Source organism: Nyctibius grandis, chromosome 3, assembly GCF_013368605.1.
Source record: "Nyctibius grandis isolate bNycGra1 chromosome 3, bNycGra1.pri, whole genome shotgun sequence".
In the NCBI taxonomy this organism is placed as follows: domain Eukaryota; kingdom Metazoa; phylum Chordata; class Aves; order Nyctibiiformes; family Nyctibiidae; genus Nyctibius; species Nyctibius grandis.
The window spans coordinates 107,185,725-107,205,720 of record NC_090660.1 but is presented as its reverse complement, the minus strand read 5'-3'; the positions used below and the strand labels follow the sequence as shown (position 1 = coordinate 107,205,720).

Genomic DNA, 19,996 nt, shown 5'->3' with positions numbered 1-19,996 from the left:
TGCAGTTGCTCACCATCCGCTGACCGATGCCCCGCCAGTCAGCAAGCAGTGATAGATCCCCTCTGGCCGACTTCCCCCCAGTTTATATACTGAGCATGACATCATATGGTATGGAATATCCCTTTGGCCGGTTTGGGTCAGCTGTCCTGGCTGTGCTCCCTCCCAGCTTTTTGTGCACCTTCTGGCTGGCAGAGCATGTGAAGCTGAAAAGTCCTTGACTTAGGACAAGCAGTACTTAGCAACAACTAAAACATCAGTGTGTTATCAACATTATTCTTGTACTAAATCCAAAACACAACACTGTACCAGCTACTAGGAACAAAATTAACTCTATCCCAGCCAAAACCAGGACATATGGGATGATATCCCAACTCGCATGTAATATTATTCTTGAATTCTATTTCACCCAGTATTTCTGTAATTCTTGTTACAATATTTGTTGTCCAAAACTCATTTCTTTGAACTCAGAACTTTCGTTGTTCTCTAAATTGCTAAAATGAGAGTGAGATTATTCATGCCTTGGCTGGGTTTTGTTTTCAAGTTAACTGCTGAAGTTTCTGAAGAAGCATCCACTCAGTATCTCCATATCACGGAGGCTGAAGAAGATGTTCAAGGCACTCAAGCTGCTGTAGCTGCATTACAGAACCTTAGATATACTTCTGAGAATGGTAAGTTATCTTTTTTAGGTTGGAACACAAAAGATATCTTTTTTTTTCATAAATATCTAATTCTTTTAAGTATACTGGGCAATAAATGATCTTCGGTGACACTATTAAAATTATTAAATTTGTCATCCAGAGCTTACTTCTGAGAGGTTATATTTTTCTTTGATGATAAATAATGAGAAATTACCATTCTTTATGAATTTCTATGTCCTTACGTCATTAATACGTATGACACTCTGTTTTGCACTTTATCATTAGGTGTGTGGAATTTCCTGCCTGTATTATTAAATATATTGTGAAATCAGCTATCTTGGCAGAGTAGATGGTGTGTATCTAATGACAGTTCTCTAGCTATTATTTTTCTCCCTGCTTAAGTCAGCCAGCCTGCAGAAGTGACATGGTGGAATAGCTCCTTTACCATGTTCTCAAGACAGTACTAACAAACTTAATTCTGATGATACACAAAACGAAGTAAGCTATTCTGTATGAGATTGAGGAAGAACAAGAGTGGGATTAGATAATGATTGCTAAGTGGGAAATAACAAAAACTGGAAGAAAAGAAAAAACGTCCAGGTTTCTGAGAGTGTTAAAACATCAGAGACCAGAGTAGATGTTCATATGTTTTCTTTTTATATATATAAATAAATGCATTGGTTATCATAAGATAGCATTTTACAATTGTTTACTATTGTGGTCTTTATAGTTCATAATACATATACATTTCAAAAACTCCCACTTTTAATGGAATTTTCCAGCATGTTGCAATTAAATTACGTTACTGACAATTTCTGTATATTATTTTATTTTAATGACTGGGAATTCTGAATGAGTAAAAACCTCTTGAACTTTTCTTAAGCTTTTATATATTTAAATTAAATCAAAATAAACATGATCATGGAATATGCTGTACCTAACCATTTTGAATTTAAGCATGAGGCTGTAGTTTTCAGAGTAGAATGATTTGCTTTTTAGTGTGTTCAACTTCAGATACTCTTCTAGCATATTTCCTCTAGGTATGAAAAACAGTAGTATCTTGTCTAAAGGCAGTTATATAGAAAAAAACCTAAAGCAAGCAAACATTTTTCAGTACTCAGATAAATTTGGTTCTTATGTAGATAACAAAATATAACTACTTTCTGTTTGAAATGAAACTATCTGATCTCGATCCTCGTCATGGTATCAACCTCAGTTTGAAAGGGTTTGGGATTAAGCTTTATTCTATCTACTTTCTCTTTCCTAGTTCCAACAGTGATTACAGCAAATATAAGGCAGCTTTAACATAACCCTGAGAGTTTCCTTCTGTTTCTGACATCTCTCTCATGCTGACACTGGGCATGTGGGAGTGGTGGGCCACAGGAGGGGAATTTGTATTCCTGCATAGCAAAAAACATTTTCCAGTGTACGAATCTTTCCTTTTCACACTTTGGGAGAAGTGAGAATACAACTATGTATGGGGCTTTTTTTGTAAACTTGCCTTTCCTTTGGCAGGGCTACACACATTAAGAGGATTTTTAAAAAAAGGGGCAAACGTGTTCTGATCCCATGCTTATAAAACGATAAGCATGAGCTCTCCTAAGCAATTAACTTTTCCCTTCAGCATGTTAGTGATAACAGTACTTCTTTTAGGTTGAGGGGTATTGCAGATGGCCGGACAGATGGTAAGCACAGGTTTGTAATACACCAAATTCAGCTGTTTAAGCTGAATGGCAAATACACATTTGGATTTGTAAAGTCGTGCGGCTTCCTAATTTACAGTTACTGCTATGAGTTGTATCTATTGTTTGTTTATTCAATGTATTCTTTTAGATCTCTTTCAAATAGGCATAAAAATGATCAGTGTGGCTTCACTTGCTGATTCATGCATTCCTCAGGCAAATTTGTTTTGTGAATACTTTCCTGCCATAGATCTGTTATTAAAGTGTCATATTATTGAGCTATTTGAAATTTATAAAAAGCACTATCAGTCAGGGTTAAGGCAAGAGGGGAAAGAGTGTCTGTAGCATTTAGATTCACATACCCTTAGAGCTGTTTTACTGTAATGATCTTATGTTTACTGTCTTTCTGATAAGGTGAAAGACTTGATCCAACAGCTGTAAACATCCTGCAGCAAATCATTGAGTTGGGTTCGGAAACCCATGATGCCACTGCAGTTGCTTCTGTAGTTACCATGGCACCTGGCACTGTGACAGTGGTAAAGCAGGTAAGAGCTCTTTTCTTCTCGAAAAAAGCTGTAATTAATTTTTGTATATTTATTGTGAATTGAGTATTCTTTTGCGAGGGCTAAATTTGGATGACTGTGCAAGACGTAAGAATTTTTCCTAAACTAATTTTTTACTACGTGTTGTGTGTATGTGTGTTTGCATGCCGACACACATACATGTTTATACATCTGTTTAGACATACTTGTCTCTAAATTGGAGAGACATGGACTTGAAGGATGGACCACTGGGTGGATAAGGAATTGGCTGGATGGTCGCACTCAGAGAGTTGCAGTTAATGGCTCGATGTCCAAGTGGACAGCAGTGACGAGTGGTGTTCCTCAGGGGTCGGTATTGAGACCGGTCCTGTTAAACATCTTTGTCAGTGACATGGACAGTGGGATTGAGTGCACCCTCAGCAAGTTTGCCGACGACACCAAGCTGTGTGGTGCGGTCGACATGCTGAAGGGAAGGAATGCCATCCAGAGAGACCTGGACAGGCTTGAGAAATGGGCCCGTGCAAACTGCATGAAGTTCAACAAAGCCAAGTGCAAGGTCCTGCATGGGGGTCAGGGCAATCCCAAGTGCAAATCAGGCTGAGTGGAGAATGGATTGAGAGCAGCCCTGAGAAGGACTTGGGGGTGATGCTTGATGAGAAGCTCAACATGAGCCGGCAATGTGTACTTGCAGCTCAGAAGGCCAACCGTATCCTGGCGCCAAAGGAGACTTCTACTCAGTCTGAGTACACGCTGCCTTTCTAATGAGGGGTGCAACACAAGTGATCTGCAGCTCTGAGAAGAATATTGCACGTGCTCCTTTCAGCAGTTGCTTAAGCAAGACAAAAGTCCACGTGGTCACCCACATTTGAGATAAAGAAAGAAAAATTCTGTTGAGTTGTAGTTGGTTGAGAAGATCTGTAGTTAATTTTGTTGTTACCAGGGAAATTGTGCAAGACCAGAAGATATAGATCAATATCAAAAAAGCTTGTATAGGATTGATAGTTGATTTCAGGCTTTTTCACAGATTGTCTTTCCAGAATAATGGTGGATTCAGCTGGCAATTAAGTGACATAATTTCTGATAGGCAATATAGTTCCTCTTAAAATGAGACAAACCTTTTAAGATATTCGTAGAAGTAACTTTTAATATGTGTATATTTTTCTTGAAGTTTGTTTTTACTAAGAATATTTGCATGTACAGTATTACTAAAGCACGTGAGAAGTTACGAATGATAAGATGTACAAAATCAGCAAGTAAAAGGAGATAATGTTCAGTCTGAGGTGGCTGTTGAGTGTGAACATCAAGACTTTTGCTCAAGTATTTCTTCCTCACAGTTGTCTGCCAACTTTGTTGCTGACATTTTATGTTTCTCCTCACAGTGTTCTCCAAGCTCCAGTTGTTCCTCCTGTTTCATCATACCTCCCTGCTTATCCCTTTTCCCATTCTGTTCATTGATTCATTGGAACCTTTGCACTCAATGTGATTGATAGGTGAGGGAAGGAAAGTACATGAGAAGTCTTAAATTCCTGAAGAGTTTAAGTAGCTCTTTTTATTTGAATGAACCAAAACTCTGATTATTCTGAGACCTAACCTTTGAGTTCAGTATTTTTTGTAGTGTTGTGGATGTTGAATTCTTGAGAGTTCCATAGGACTGGGAAGTCCGTAGTCTGTGAATGCAGTATTTGGATAATTCCTAAACCTGCCATCTGAATGTCAGGGAGATAAGGCAGAATTTCAAGAAAAAGCATTTTGAGATGTTCCTTTGCAATACTTAACAGGTATCTTGGTTAGAAACCATGTTAGGAGTTTTTGGTTTTTTTTGAAGAATAACAGATCCAAATTTTGGAACTAAATTCAGTCATTAAAGAGAAGAGACATTTTAGTCCTCTTTATGTGCAAGTTTCAAAACAACTGTATCGGTAGAGTCACTGGCAGTGTGCATGCTGTGCTATACGTGACCTGTTTAAGGGTTGAATACAGTATTAGCCATTGGTGTTTGTCTGTGCTGTCTGTCAATATTACTGAAGCCTGTTCTTCCCTTAAAAATGCATGTTTTGAACTCCTTCTACTAAAAGCCTAGGAAAAAGAGACTGTTGAAACAGCAGCTGCCAAGGAGAAACTACGTTTTGATATTTTAATGTTAAACTTAAAAAATACGTAATTTAAAAAAATCAGTGATTCTTCCTCCTCCTAGTATTAAATCTGATCAATGTCTGATTCATCTTAAAACCTATTGTCTTCCTTGTTAGACCATCTGAATTTGCTGACAGCTTTTTGTAAATAAATGTTTATATTCCAAATTAATTCTCTTTCTAACTTTTTAATCCATATTTCTAGCCTTTGAGTTTACAGACTGCTAAGCATTGATCACTTCTTTTTCCCTTGCTTTGTATACACTGGTCTGATGTCAAACTGTTACAAGCTCCACTCCTATATCAAATCAAATATTGAATTCTCAGAGCACAGGATCTATTTGCTGCTTTTCTTTTTTGTCTTCTTTCCTCCACTTTAGAGTTCTGTTAATATAAAATGCCTTTTTTCTCCTAACTTGAAGTTGCACGGAAGCAAAATCAGTGAAGAATTTAAGTATGTCTCAAGCTGAGTGATCTTGTGCTACCTCTCTTTACGCTGGATTTTACTAATGCCTTACTTTGATGCTCGAAGCACTGTTCCTCTGTTAACATGTTTCCTGCGTGTACTGGAATGCCTACTCATTTCTTTCTCTGGTAGCCTCGGTGACTTTTCACTTTGTGTGTGCAGATCTGTGATTTCCCAGGGGAGGATCAAGTGGCAGTACGCCTACCGACAGCTGACTGAGTGCTTAGTTACCTTTACTGAGCTTTATGGAAGTAGAGCAAGGACCAAGGGAGGTCTGCCGGTGATGATGATGATGGTTATTGTTTCTCTTTCAAATTTTTCTCATTTTTGTCTTTTAATTTTTTCTCTTTTAATCTTCTATATAAATCACTGTTCTGTCAAAGTCTGTTTAATCTGTTATACAGCTTTAGTTAGTTTCCATGTCTTGTCTTCCCACCAGAATATTGCTTCAGGATTATAGCCACAACCATTTTTAGTTTGAGGGAAAGAAGTCTTTAAATGTTATTAGTGCGACTGTAATCCTCTCCTATTCAGAATGGTCAGCTTTTCTTTTTTCTTCAATACTGAGTTGCTTTCGGTGGGATATCACTCATTTGTACCTACCGCTTTGTCAGGTTTTAATTATGGTGAGTTCCTAATTGTTAATCTTGAAGTGATCTTAAGACGTGTTCATATTTCACTTTCCTATGGGAAAATTTATTCCACACTTTCATCTGTGACCTTCAGCTTCTCTTGTGGATTGTGAGATAAAAAATTCGTTCAGGGTGTCAGTAATGTATCAGCATCATCTGTCACTGAATTTCCACTCTTGTTCTTTACTGGCCTCACTAAGTCCTTGCTTAGCAGCTTGGTTCCATTTTTTTTCCTTAACAACATTTATTGTAGTTGTTCTGATTTTTTATGTTATTTTGTTAGGTTTTTTCTTTTTCTCTAAGGACATACAGTATGGAGTTTTTTCATCAGTTCTTACCACCTTCTCTCATTTTCAGCTAGCCTTTGCAAGTTGCCTTCATATTTCTATATTTGCACTAGGAAATTTCTTCTAAATCCTAAATTATTGGAATGTTTCTGAAGTATTTTTTGCTGTAAATGTTACATTATATTGTTGCTGTCTTTGTCCTCCTCGGAACTTTCTCCCATAGCTGTCCTCTTCCTTACTTTTCACCTATAAAAGTGCCATTTACACTTGATCGTTAAAATTCTGCGTGAATCCAGATGTATCTATCAGTAATACTGCCATCTACACCCTTTAGCACTTGCCCTAACCTGTTTCTGCATGCTTTTGCCTGCAGAAACAAACTCTGTCTTTGTCCATAAGTCCTTTTCAGCATATTGCAAGTTGTCCAGTGTATTAGCTAGATCTGACTGGTATATTTTAAAATTGTTTTCTGCTAGAAAGGATACCATGTTTAAGGTGTTCCCTTAAATTATTGTTCTGGGTTGCCTGCAGTCTTATTGCAAGTATCTTAAATCATGACTACAGATTATAACGGAGGTGAAATCAAGATCAGATTGTCGGTTCAAAGCCCCCAGCTCCTGAATTAGGTGTTGAGAACAAAAAAATTTCAGTTCTGACTTTGGAAACTATATTTTTTGTTCATAGGAATGATTTTATAACACTTTGACAACATAGCAATAACCAATCCCAGCCTGAATTGGGATTCAGCTTATGATTTTAAGCCCCAAAATTGCAAAGTCACCCCTATTTAGCTTGGATTATGATTGGGAAGTAGGAATCGTTGTTGACTCTGGTAGTGTCGTGTGTATGAGGCTTTTCACAGGTTGCGTCTAGAGCCCGAAATAACTTTAGCTCATTCTTGCCTGAGACTCAGTACACTAACCTGTTACCAAAGCTAAACTGTGGTATCTAATTTGGGAGAAATCTTGTTGCATGACAGCTGTGAAAACATACAGCTGCTAAAGAATGTGATACACACCAAATGCCCAAGAGAAAAACAAGTTAATAGTGTGAAGTTTTACCAGTGTAGTCTGAGATTTGGCAAAAATCCACACTGAAGCTTTGATCAAAACGTAGCAGGAGAAGTGTATCCTTGTCAGTTTGAGTCCTTTTCAGTTACTAGTTATCCAGTTTGGATTTCTTGCTGACAGAGCTAGTGAAGGTATTTCTTTATGGCATTATATTTGAGTTGTTCTGCACTGCTTAAAGACCAAAATAAATAGCAAGGTGGGGAAAAGGTGAAAGCAGAGTCCTAAGAACTTATCCTAAGAACTTGTCTTGTCCTAAGACAAGAAACCGGGGAGAAAGCAGTATTGTGGGAACAGAGCACATAGCAAGGTGGAGGGACTTGAAATGTAAAACAAGTCACTTTATGTTCTGGAGATTTGACTCCTGGTGTCCTACTACAGGTATACTTTTGCCCTCATGCCTCGGGGTAGATATTGGTTTGGTTAGTTTTTTGTTTATTTTGCTAGCAGACGCTGTTCAGTTCATTATTTATATAGGTGGACTATTTTCCTAGCTCACATGCTGAATATAAAGGCAGGATTGGAGGATGAGCAGTCATGCCAGTATTATAGTCACCCTTGATTTGCAGTGTCTGCACATCTTTGCTCAAAAACTTGTTTTTCACACAATATATCTGTATGTAAGCTAGAAAAAAAGGAGGGAGTTCAACTACAACCTACCTTGGTGTGTACCTATTTCTTTCCGTTAACATATACATCAAATAAGGATATTAACTGATCCTGAAGAAGCAGTTTGTTCCGAGTTAAACATTTGTTTGATTTAAATACTGAGTTTCTTGCAAAGAAACATTTTCGTCAGAAATGAGCACTCCTGTTACCTTATTTTCTGCAGCGGAGACTCCTTCAGTGTGTAGTGTCTGTAAGTTATTCTCTAGTGAGACAAAATTCAAAGTGCTTTTTCTTGGTTTCACAATATGAACATCCTTGCATGCTTATTTCCTGAATCCCTCACTGCATTGAACAGAACATTGGAAGAGTTACCCCTTCCTGGTCTGTGTCCATCAGCTCTAGTTTTTTTTGTAGTTGTTGCTCTCCCATTTCCAGTGCTTCTTAGCAGGAATGTGTAATGGTAGCGATATACTTTCTGGTTTAGTTAATTTATTTTTCATAAATGCAGTGTATTACTTGTACCAAATCTCTTTGAAACAAAAAGTAGAAACTCTGTATGGTGCTTTGTCTAAATTTGAATTTTTCTTTTTGCCTCAAATTACTGAATCAGAGCAGCAGATTTTGGATTCCTAGTCTTAACCAAAGTTTTAAATCAGTATACTACAGTAAACAGTTAAATTTGCTTGCCTGTTATCTGGTTTTGAGACTTTTTTCATTTAGATACTGAAAGACAAATATGCTGCTAATTTGCCATGTTTAGGCCTGTAATATGTTTTGTGTGTCACACTGGGCCAGAGATTATTGTCTTGATGCGAGAAACTCATCAGCAGATGATTGTGTAAAGCTTTAACTCTTGTCCTCAATATTAATTTATTTCTGTATGAACAAGCCACTGAGATCCCTCTTCATTCAGAGCAAATCCTGCCTACCTCATATACAGAAAACCACTAGAGAGCAGACCAGTAGCCTTTCTTCTAACAAAGCAAAACCAGCCCCCAAAAGAACAACTAACCTATCCCATGGTCTTGTTCACCATGTCAGCTCCCCATTCTTTTCCTTAATTTCCAGTTCTTCTGAACAGTATATCTGGGTGAGCTCTGCAAACAGACATTTTTATGCCACCTTACTTGTAGCGTATTAGCATGTAAAAGTTTTAGTCAGAAATCCAGAGCTTCACGTGCTAATACGCAGACATTCGACTTGCATGATCTTTGTTTGCAAAATTACATTGCCACTCTAGACAGTCTTCTCCTGTCCCAAGTAAAGATTGCATCTATCCTCTAAAATTTTCCTGTTGCTCTAGAGCCATCGCTTCAAGCTCAGTCGGAAGATGGCTAAGAAGATTGTATTAATCACTAGTCATTATTATTAATCACTAAGATGATTGTATCAGTCTTTGTGCACAACTGTTCATCAGTAGTCCGCTTTCTTTTTCAACTCAATGGGTTTTAAGTCTTTCCTGTTATTCAAGCCAGAAAGCTGATGTCCTCTTCGGGTAGGATTTTTGGGCCTCACGTGCAGGTGATTAGCTAAATGATGCTGACTTGTTCTGCATGATGACTTTTATATGGTCTCTTATTTCAACCACTTAGCTAAAATGGTTGTCCAAGCCATCATTATTTTATGCTACAGTTAACTCTGATAGTCTTTTTTTATGACATTCACAGATTATGTTTTGCCCCTTTTGTATTCTTTCAGAAAAATTCAAAGATTATTTTTCTCTTCCCCTCTTGACATCACCCTCTCTTATTCTGTTCACTTGATGTTCCTTTTTTTGCCACATCAAACAAAACTTTGTTCTCATTTCTAAGGCTTTTTACTCCTTTCTGACTTAGTGTCCCATTTCTCATTAGCTGTAAAGAATTTGACTCTTGCCTTTGCTTAGTCCGTGAAGATTTAATTGCTCATTCTTTTTTTCAAACAAGTTTCTTAATGCATTCTTCCATATTGTGCTTAGTTATGTGGATTTTTAATGAAGAGCAATTTGTACCTCATTGTCTTCTCTCAATTACTCTTCAAAAATATGATGACAGTAATTATCTGTGGTTAGGCTATTGGTATATTGACACTGCTGCCTGTCACACAAAGCTACCACTGTCTCATTTATGTTGTACTCCCCCATCTCCCTTTTTCTGTGTCTGCTTACTGTCTCTTGTTTTATATTGAAATTATAAGGCCTTTGGGGCATGACATTCAGAAATAAGATATTCTTAGTACCTCTGTAGCTTGGAGTGTAGGGTTAACTATTCCTGAAAAGCACAGTAATCTATTTTCAACCTAGACCTCTAAATAATTTGCTCTGAAGGGTAAGTATATCAACTGTTTTACTAACTAAGCAGATCTTTATCAAGCTTAAGAAAACACTGGATTTCCATAGGTTTCATCCTTTATTTTAGTTCCTTTTGTCCTTTTATTCTGTGATCCCTTCAGGCTCCAGTAAAATCCTACCATGGTAACAGTCACTTTCTTCAAAGTGGACAGCGGTAGCAAATGCACAGCAAAGATTACGCATCAGCTTGAAGCCGATCACAGAACAGAATTTTATAGTGTAACACATCTTGAAAAATAAATATCTAATAATATTAGCATGGCTGTCATGTTAAAGGCTACTGCACATTATACTTCAGCAACACACCTTATATTTCAGTCTGGCTCCGAGTTGCACCTGCATGATGCTGGGTGCACTGTTCATCTTGAAAATTTGCCAATACATGGAGTTATATATACGTTGATTGTCAAGATGGTGGTTCTTTTAGGAGACGATTCTGTGGAGCAATTTGATGCTTAACTTGATGATACCTGCAAAGGAAAGTTTTAATTGGGGCAGATGGCCCTGTTATCTCAGCCTCTGTAGAGTTCTTGTCATCTGTGTAACATATAAGTAAAACCTCATATCGTGATTACTGTCCTCTGTTAGAGCTCTTGAAATGAGGACAATGTTGCCATACTTCCTCGTAAGGAAATCTGGTGAAATGGCATTTTGCTAGAGAGAGTCCAGCGCAGAGCCACGAAGATGATTAAGGGGGTGGAACATCTCCCTTCTGAGGAGAGGCTGAGGGAGCTGGGTCTCTTTAGCTTAGAGAAGAGGAGACTGAGGGGTGACCTCATTAATGTTTATAAATATGGAAAGGGCAAGTGTCATGAGGATGGAGCCAGGCTCTTCTCAGTGACATCCCTTGACAGGACAAGGGGCAATGGGTGCAAGCTGGAACACAGGAGGTTCAGCATAAATATGAGGAAAAACTTCTTTACAGTGAGGGTGACCGAACACTGGAACAGGCTGCCCAGAGAGGTTGTGGGAGTCTCCATTCTCTGGAGACTTCAAAACCCGCCTGGACCGCGTTCCTGTGTGATATGGTCTAGGGCAATCCTGCCTCCGGGCAGGGGTATTGGACTAGATGATCTTTCGAGGTCCCTTCAATCCCTAACATTCTGTGATTCTGTGAATGAAGTTGCCAGACACAGTCTCTGTCAGGATATATTCAGCCAGCCGTTGCTAACACTTTTTAAAAAATGCTACTCAGCAGTATGAAGATTTGTTTGCCACCTTACAAAGCAAGTCTTGAATATTCAGTCTCTTATTATTGTGAAAACTATTGTGTGCCAGATTGTCTTTTGTTTTGTAGCTCATTATAAAGTTTCGTACGATCAAATTACAGTGTTTTTCCTATGTCTCTGTGTATTTTTCATGCAATATATCTATATGTAAACTAGACAGAGAGAGAGAGAGTTCAAATTACTCAAATGCACCGACAAAAATGGTAGAGACAGTCCTGTGGCACTAACGTCAGTTGGCATATCACATATCCTGGTGCTCTCTGTGATCGGGAATGCTTATATTCACTTTTCATCCTTTGTGTTAATATATTTTATATATTTTCTTACTGTGGTGTTTTATAATATATTTATCCCATTTAGGAGCATCTGTAACCTAGTGTAAGGTTTCACCTAGTGAAATCCTGAGAGATCTCTGTGATTAAATTTTCTTCTTCATGGTAAACGAAAGGCAGCATTCGGTCTGAAATCAAGGGAAATATTCTGTACAAGACTGGGTCAAGCCCAGCAAGACTGTTCTAAACACTATGGATCTGCAACTCCTGCTGACTTCAAAGAAAATTGAAGATATTCATTATTTCTCAGGATGAGCTCTAGAACAAGAAAGCAGCTTTAGCATCTTACTGCAAATATTTTCTTTTTACTCCTTTTCCAGGAAAGCAAGAAATATGTTTTTCCATAATAGCTTGAATTAATTTCTCTCTAATTAAAAAAAGACTTGCTCTGTTTGAGAGGAAGAGTTTCCTCTAAGAGATGCGCATTTTTTATGTCACATGTATTTGGATGGTCCTCAGATGTTTAAATTAAGAACTTTTATAATTTAGAAATGTTGAGCTTCTTATGAAGACATGGGGGCGAAAGTCCCATTGGCTTTCTTGAGAGACACATTTAGCTAGTAAAAAAATATTTATGCAGGTACTGAATTGATTTAATATGCCAGCTGTGTGTGGTTTCAGCTTCTTACTGTCCATTCTTTAGTGAAGGATAAGCAGCCAGATGCTTTTCAGCTGGCTCTCAAACAGAAAAGAGGTCTTGGATGCTACTCTTCAAAAGATTTCAGGTGCCAATAAAAAGAATTGAGTGTAGTGACTTCATTCATTCTGATGGCAGCTGTCCCACTGTTTCATCAATTTGAGGGATGTAAATTAATGTTTTGAGATTATTCCCTGTGGAACAATCTAATAGGAACCAAGAAGCAGCATGTAAACATTGAACAGGTTTGAAATGTAAATATCCAAAATAATGTAGTGATTTGTCAAAATACAAGGATTACAGATAGCTGTCCAAAAAAGATACTGGAAGCTAGAAACACCAGAAATAAGGGCATTAGTCTTCTTTACCCCATGTGACAAGGTTAATAAATCACATCGATAAAATCAGGCAGGGAGGTTAATTAACTTTCTTTATTGGCCATTTTCATTTCAAAAGCATGTAAAAACTGAGTAAGTATTAGATTGCTGCGATTGAATTGAATGAGATTCTGGTTTCATTTCATTTCATGTCAACTGTGCTTTATTTATTTTCCTATCTTCATTATTTATGTACGCTTACAAAAACTATACTTAAAATTATTTATGGGTTTTGATTTACAGTGACTAAAGCAAGACTGTACGAGATCCTTCCTCAGGACTGTGTTGTGCATTCCTGCAGCTCTTAGCAAATGTACTGTAATTTTTCTGGCACAATAACACAAAAGAAGTTAGTGTATATTGCATAATTAAAGGGCCAAATTTTGGACACCCCTATTTATATATTTGTTTGAGGATCTCTAGCATCAAGAGCTGTAATTGTGAGGTGATTCATAACAAGCTGTGAGATTTTAATTATCTAACATTTTTAACTGCAGCTTCCTATCTGAATTTGCTAGCGATTAGACTTTTATCTGCCTATTATGATCTTCGTTAGTAGATCTTGTGTATGTCCTTTCCTTTCACACAGGAGCTGGCACTGGAACAGGTAGCCTCAGGAAAGAGGAGAGGGCAGTTATGAAAAAGGAGTTGTGTGTATGAATTCCTGGATTTTAGTAAGGCTTTTGATACTGTCCCTCACAGCATCTTTCTGGACAAGTTGTCCAACTGTGAGATGAGCGAGTTCACGATGCGCTGGATGAAGAACTGGCTGAAGGGCAGAGCTCCAAGGGTTGCTATGAATGGGGATACCTCTGGCTGGCGACCGGTCACCAGCAGTGTTCCTCAGGGCTCAATTCTGGGGCCAGTTCTGTTCAATATGTTTATCAACGATCTGGATGCAGGAGTTGAATGTACCATTAGCAAGTTTGCTGATGATACCAAACTGAGAGGTCCTGTTGACTCTCTTGAGGGACAAGATGCCTTGCAGAGGGATATAGATAGATTGGAGCATTGGGCTATGATTAATGAGGTGAAATTTAACAAGGTCCAAAACGCCAGATTCTGCCACATGGGGATGGACTAATGCCGGGCACAAGTCTAAATTGGGAGGGGAGCGGCTGGAGAGCAGCCCTGCGGAAAGGGATCTGGGGGTCCGGGTTAACAGCAGGCTCAGTGTGGGTCAGCAGTGTGCCCTAGCAGCCAAGAGTTCAAACCACATCCTGAGCTGCATCAAACACAGTATAACCAGCCGGTCAAAAGAGGTGATTATCCTGCTGTATTCAGCGTTGGTGAGGCCTCACCTGGTGTACTGTGTGCAGTTTTGAGCCCTACCATTTAAGAAGGAGGTGAAGGTCCTTGAATGCATCCAGATGAGGGCAACAAAGCTGGTGAGAGGGCTGGAAGGCATGTCCTAGGAGGAGCAGCTAAGGACTTTGGGTTTGTTTAGTTTGGAGAAAAGGAGGCTGAGGGGCGACCTCATTGCTCTCTGCAGCTCCCTGAGGAGGGAAATTGGGGAGGGAGGTGATGGTCTCTTCTTCCTGGTATCAAGTGATAAGAGGCGTGGGAATCATTCAAAGCTGCACTGGAGGAGGTTTAGACTGGACATTGGGAAGCATTTCTTTACCAAGAGGGTGATCAAACACTGGAACAGGCTTCCTAGAGAGGTTGTCAGTGCCCCAAGCCTGTCAGTGTTTAAGAGGCATTTGGACAATGCCCTTAATAACATGCTTTAACTTGGTCAGACCTGAATTGGTCAGGCAGTTGGATTAGATGATGGTTGTAGGTCCCTTCCAGATGAAATACTCTATTCTATTGTAATTCACAAAATTCCTATTGCTTTCTGTAGGATTTAGGGTTTCTTTAATAATGTAATAAAAAAAGGTGTGTGGGGAGGAACAAGAGAAGAAAGTTAACAGTGCTGTGTTTCTTTTCATGATTTAGCTCCTTGCTTTTCAAAGAAAGGCTCAAGCTTCCATTAGTAAAGAGTACTTTAGAAATACCCATATTTTGTGACAACATAAATTAGGTTTTCTGAAGGTGGATGCAAGTTTTAATGTGTCAAGACAAGCATCCAGCATCACCCACTTTTGTAGGATATTGAGCTTGAACTTCAGCAGGAGATGTTTAAAGTAACTTCCAATTAAAATGTTCAGATATGCTTGGTAAAAGAAACAGAGCATGGAAAGGACTTCAGCCCATTCCTGTAGTTTGATCCCTATAATCTGAATCCTGTACAACAAAGCCAGAGTCGACATCAGTGAGTACAATTGTGCTGTTGTATTAAGGTCAATGACAATGGCAAGATTCTCTTTAGAAGTTAAATCTTTCACCAGATAAAATCCACATATATTTCATCAATATATCACAAGCATACTGGCTCTGGGACCACTGAATAATTTTAACACCTGAACATTCTTCTTCATCTGATAGGTATTTTAAACATAGAATAAAAAAGTTAAAAAAGAAGTCAGTGTACAACAATGGGAATGGTTGCTTAGGAAAAGAATCAAATTAGAAAAGAGCATCAGGAAAACAAGCATATAGAACTTCTTTTTCTCCTTGCTGGTCTCTAAGGAGTCAAACACATGCTTGGAAGCTTCACTGTAGTTCTTCCCTTCTCTTCCTGCTCCCCTCTTAAGCAACAATACTGATATTAATTATATTTTCTTGAACTTGATTGTTCTAATACTACTATTTACAAAAAAAATCATATAAATGAGAATTGGAGAAGACCTTTTGAATCACCTTCTAATTAAAAACATAGCCCCTTTTTAATTTGCATAACTTAGATTCCACACTTTGTGGAATGTACTGTGTTTGACGTATTCTTTTCAAAATTGCTTATGAGTTCAGTGCTGCCAAGAGCACACCATCCACTGCTCTGAGATACAAGGGTACACTGACATCCAGTAAATTGATTTCTATCAATCCTTTGTTCTCTTCTTATTACACTTCGTATGGTTACTGGAAGTACCATGAGATGTAGGTGAGCCAGCAATTCTGTCTTCATTCCCTGTTGTTTGTGTAAGTGGACAATTTATAGATGCTCTTGATGATATGAAAAAAGTATTTGTTGTAGAGAATATGACCTCCTACAAATTCAGTCAGCTACTTTCTTACAGTGGGAAATAAACATGATTTGTCTCTGGGACCTCACTTCATAAAACATTTGCTAAGCCTAAATGAAAGCAAAATAGACCTTAACAAAAAACAACCCATTTTCTGAAAAGAGAAGGAAGAGAGGATTTGATTAACTGCATGTTGCAGTTGCAGGTGGGTTGACATTTATGATCCAGCAAATAAAACAGCTCTCTTCAATGAACACAGGGAGTGGTATTGTACTGAAGGCATCTAACAAATGCCTTTGCATATGTCTTGCATATCAAAAAATTGCTATTCCATTGTCTCCTCAAAAGTACATTATTTTATCACTAACACTTCAAAGGATGCATTTCCTCCACATGACTTACCGTTTTCTGATGCGTTTTTACTGGCCTGGAGTACTTTGCATAGGGATTTTATATGGATCTGGTAAAGAATTAAGATTTTTTTCTTGGATTCTAGTAAGCACTGTATTTTAATAATTGACAGACAGCTGTTTGAACTCTGAAATTCAATACCAAATTGTGTTGGTTTTTATCTTTTTGACAAGAAGCAAAATGTTCAGTAAAAATTCTGTTATTTTCAATTGTTTCTGTTACTATCCTTTCAATAATGTAAAAATTGCTGCCTTAAAAACAGTAGGTCTTAGGAATCTATTTCAGTAATATTTACATTTCACAGTTTTCTAATAAAAGTCCATTACAGTTTACAATGAAAGTTTTACTTCTATGAGCAATCGGTTGACTAGAGGGAAAAAAAAAAAAGAAAGAGAAGAAATGGGTACAGCAGATGTTTTTTCATGTGGTTTTCGATGGATTCTCATCTCAGTGCTACTAGAGGAATTGTTTGACTTCAGATTTATTTAAGTAAGAGCGGTTTTGAATGAATGGCTGCTGAGAGATTAAAGCCGTCTCCAAAGACCTATGTTCCTGGCACTTTGAAGCTCTCTGTGCATATAACTGAGATGCTGTGTTCTTTCAGTATTCTGTCTAGCTATACACCTATTAATCAAAAGTTCTCACAACAAATTTTCTAAAACTGACTTTTTTTTTTCAAAACTATCTTGATTTCTAATTTCTGTGCTGTATTTCCATTAATCATCACAATACCATGTACTTACAGGAAAGGTAAAATTTCTGTAACCTCTTCAATTTCTCCCTAGGTAAAAGAAGAGGAGCAATCAGCCAATCACACTTTGATGATTCAAGAGACACTGCAGCAGGCTTCAGTGGAGCTGTCTGAACAGCATCACCTGGTAGTCTCATCAGATGAAGTGGAGGGAATTGAGACAGTGACTGTCTATACGCAGGGTGGAGAGGCTTCAGAATTCATAGTTTATGTTCAGGAAGCTGTGCAACCTGTAGAAGAACAAACTGTGGAACAATCGGTGCAGGAGCTCTAGAGAACAATGTTCAAAGGAGATGGCTACTTGATTTGCCAAAGCCAAAAGTTTGGGGTTTTTTTCCTAGCCAAAAGCAAGCTGACAAATTTTCAGTGGAATTGTGAAGCGAGACCTTATTACTAGATAGTGATCTGACTGGTTGGATTGTATCGGTAACTTAGACACATTATGTACAAAATCTCCTCAGTCTTTTTTTTCTAAAAAATGTTCATATTTTGAGAAAAAAGTATTCTTCCCTTCTTAGAAGATCTCTCACTTGATTCCTGTAAATCCTCACAAATACTGTCTGTTCAAAACTGTGTTATCTCACAATAATGAAACATCTATAAAGGTAGCTAGATAGCCTAGAAAAGTCCATACATCCATTTTATACATACTTAATATGTGCTTGACTTGACTGGAAACAGAGTTGTTTTTTCTTTAAATTAGAAGGACTTCTTATTCCTGAGTACATGCTTAGAATGTGTTTGCCGAGTTGTGGATCTAACCCAAGCAAAGGCTCAAGACTTTTGTTAGAAACATGCCACAGATGGACTGTAGTTTGTACTTGTGAGACTATCCTTTGAGTTTGGGAGGTATTTAAAGCCATATATGATAATTCAGGGTACCAGTAGGATGACTGTTATTTAGATAATTGAATAATAACTCTGTCCATGCCACTGGATGAATACCTGTCCAGTGCCATATGATGAAACCAAATCTGTCAAATCAATGAAACATTCTTCTGTTTATAAGAAAAAAATTATATTCAAATGATTTGTAAATGCTATAAAAGCTGTATGTTTATATGTTTTAGACAGACATGCTTGTAAATATGATTATGTGAAAGAAATTGTACAAAAAAAGTAAATATTGACAAGAATCTAGATATTCTTAATTATGCATGTATATAGTTCCAGATTTTTCTTCATGAATCGTGAATTCTGATTTAATATTTTTAAATTTGAGCTATAAAAATTATTAATTAATAACAAAATTGTCATGTTTTCTTCCAATGCTCTAATTTCTTAAGTGTTGGCTTCCCTTTCACAGCTAAGTAAAAAATGTTGTTTTGCATTGACTCTGACAAATTATTCCTCCAGTTAGTAGTCTCCAATCAAGAAAGTAGCATAATGAAGTCTAGGCAGACCTTTCTACATGATTGAATTTACTTATGGGCGTTCTGGGTCGAAAAGTGGAAAAAAACTTTTGACTAAGTTGATGTGATATAGTGAGTTGGTTGTCTGCCTCTTCTAAGTCTGCTGGGTTCTATTAATGTTATACAAAATCAGAGTGCAAATATTTAGTGGTAGCTTCTCCCTTCACTGTGGTGATAGGGAATTTAAATTTGTTAATGGAAAAGAACTGAAAATCGTTCAGCTTTGGTGGTAGCTATGTTTCCCCTGGTTTAGTCTTGAAAGTGCACAAGAAGCCCCAGGGATGTTACATTTCTAGGATGGAGACCTTTTTGCCATTTGGTGTAACTGGCTGGAGTTAGTCACAAATGTCAGTGTTGGTTTCTTATATGTTCAGTAAACTTGACTAGAATGAGCCATGAAGTGTTTAATAACATTTGCAACAGGTTAGAAACTGATGCACCAAAAGTATCAACTTGATTAATCTGCATAAGAAACTTTAGTTTTCTAATTACTGGTTAAAATTCAGTGTTGATTTGCAAGAATAATGCTTTCTGATATCTAAAAAAGAAGAATGCAGTCTCAAAGTTTTCTTCGAATTTATTGAAATATTCATGGCCCACTTGCTGTTAAAACCACACTTGGAAGAGCATCGTGATTGTGTGTGGTAACAACTATGTTCTTAACGTACAACCTTTCTGAATCAGTTCAACAATATATTGTATTATTATTTGACTGTGGGAGGAAAACAGAAAAGTATTTTGCTTCTTAAGTAATTGATTTCCAGATAGACTCAGTAATTATGTCTATGAGAGGTGTGTCTGTATTTGGAGGAAGGGTTTTGGTTTTGGGTTTTTGTCTATTTTAATTCATGGCCATGCATACTGTAATTTAAGGCTTGATTTATAATTGACGAGTTATATCACATTTCCTACACTAAAGCATAAACATTTTTGTGAATTTTCTATACCTTTTTTTTTTTTACTTTTAAAATTACTTTTCAACTCGGGTCTTTTATTAAGTTCCAGGGTTTTTTTTCCCAACTCTGCTTGGAAATGCAATGGTTGGTAAGTCAGGAAAGACTTTCAGCTGTGTTGAGTACTGCACATTGATTTCTTGCCTCCATAATTAATACATTTTCTTCTTTCTAGAATATGCAACATCTGCTTTTTGTAGGTATGCTTGAGCTTTATCTGAAAGTTTAAACAGGGAAAGACATGAGCTCATTTACAGACTGCATCATTAGCAAAAATATACTTTCTGTAAGTAATGCTAATAATACAGTCTTTGTTCATAACGTGATAAACTGCAGATGTTCTTTTGCCTTTTGTAATCTGATCACAGTGAGGTTACTGAGTTGTACTGCACATGGGTGGACAGCTTCTCAATTTGTATTTCCAGCTTTCCCTTCATTAGCA

The 19,996-nt window shown here is 37.5% G+C and overlaps 1 protein-coding gene across 1 annotated transcript in view; it reads left to right on the top strand.

Moving 5' to 3' along the window:
• ZFAT (zinc finger and AT-hook domain containing) overlaps nt 1-18,340 on the top strand; it is a 106,676-nt gene extending 88,336 nt beyond the window's left edge. Inside the window, exons 14-16 of the mRNA XM_068396230.1 lie at nt 542-668; nt 2,735-2,865; nt 17,224-18,340. Coding sequence (XP_068252331.1) covers nt 542-668; nt 2,735-2,865; nt 17,224-17,463 — 498 coding nt within the window. The 3' untranslated portion in view covers nt 17,464-18,340. The remainder of the gene's footprint in view (nt 1-541; nt 669-2,734; nt 2,866-17,223) is intronic.
• The last annotated feature ends 1,656 nt before the right edge of the window (nt 18,341-19,996 follow it).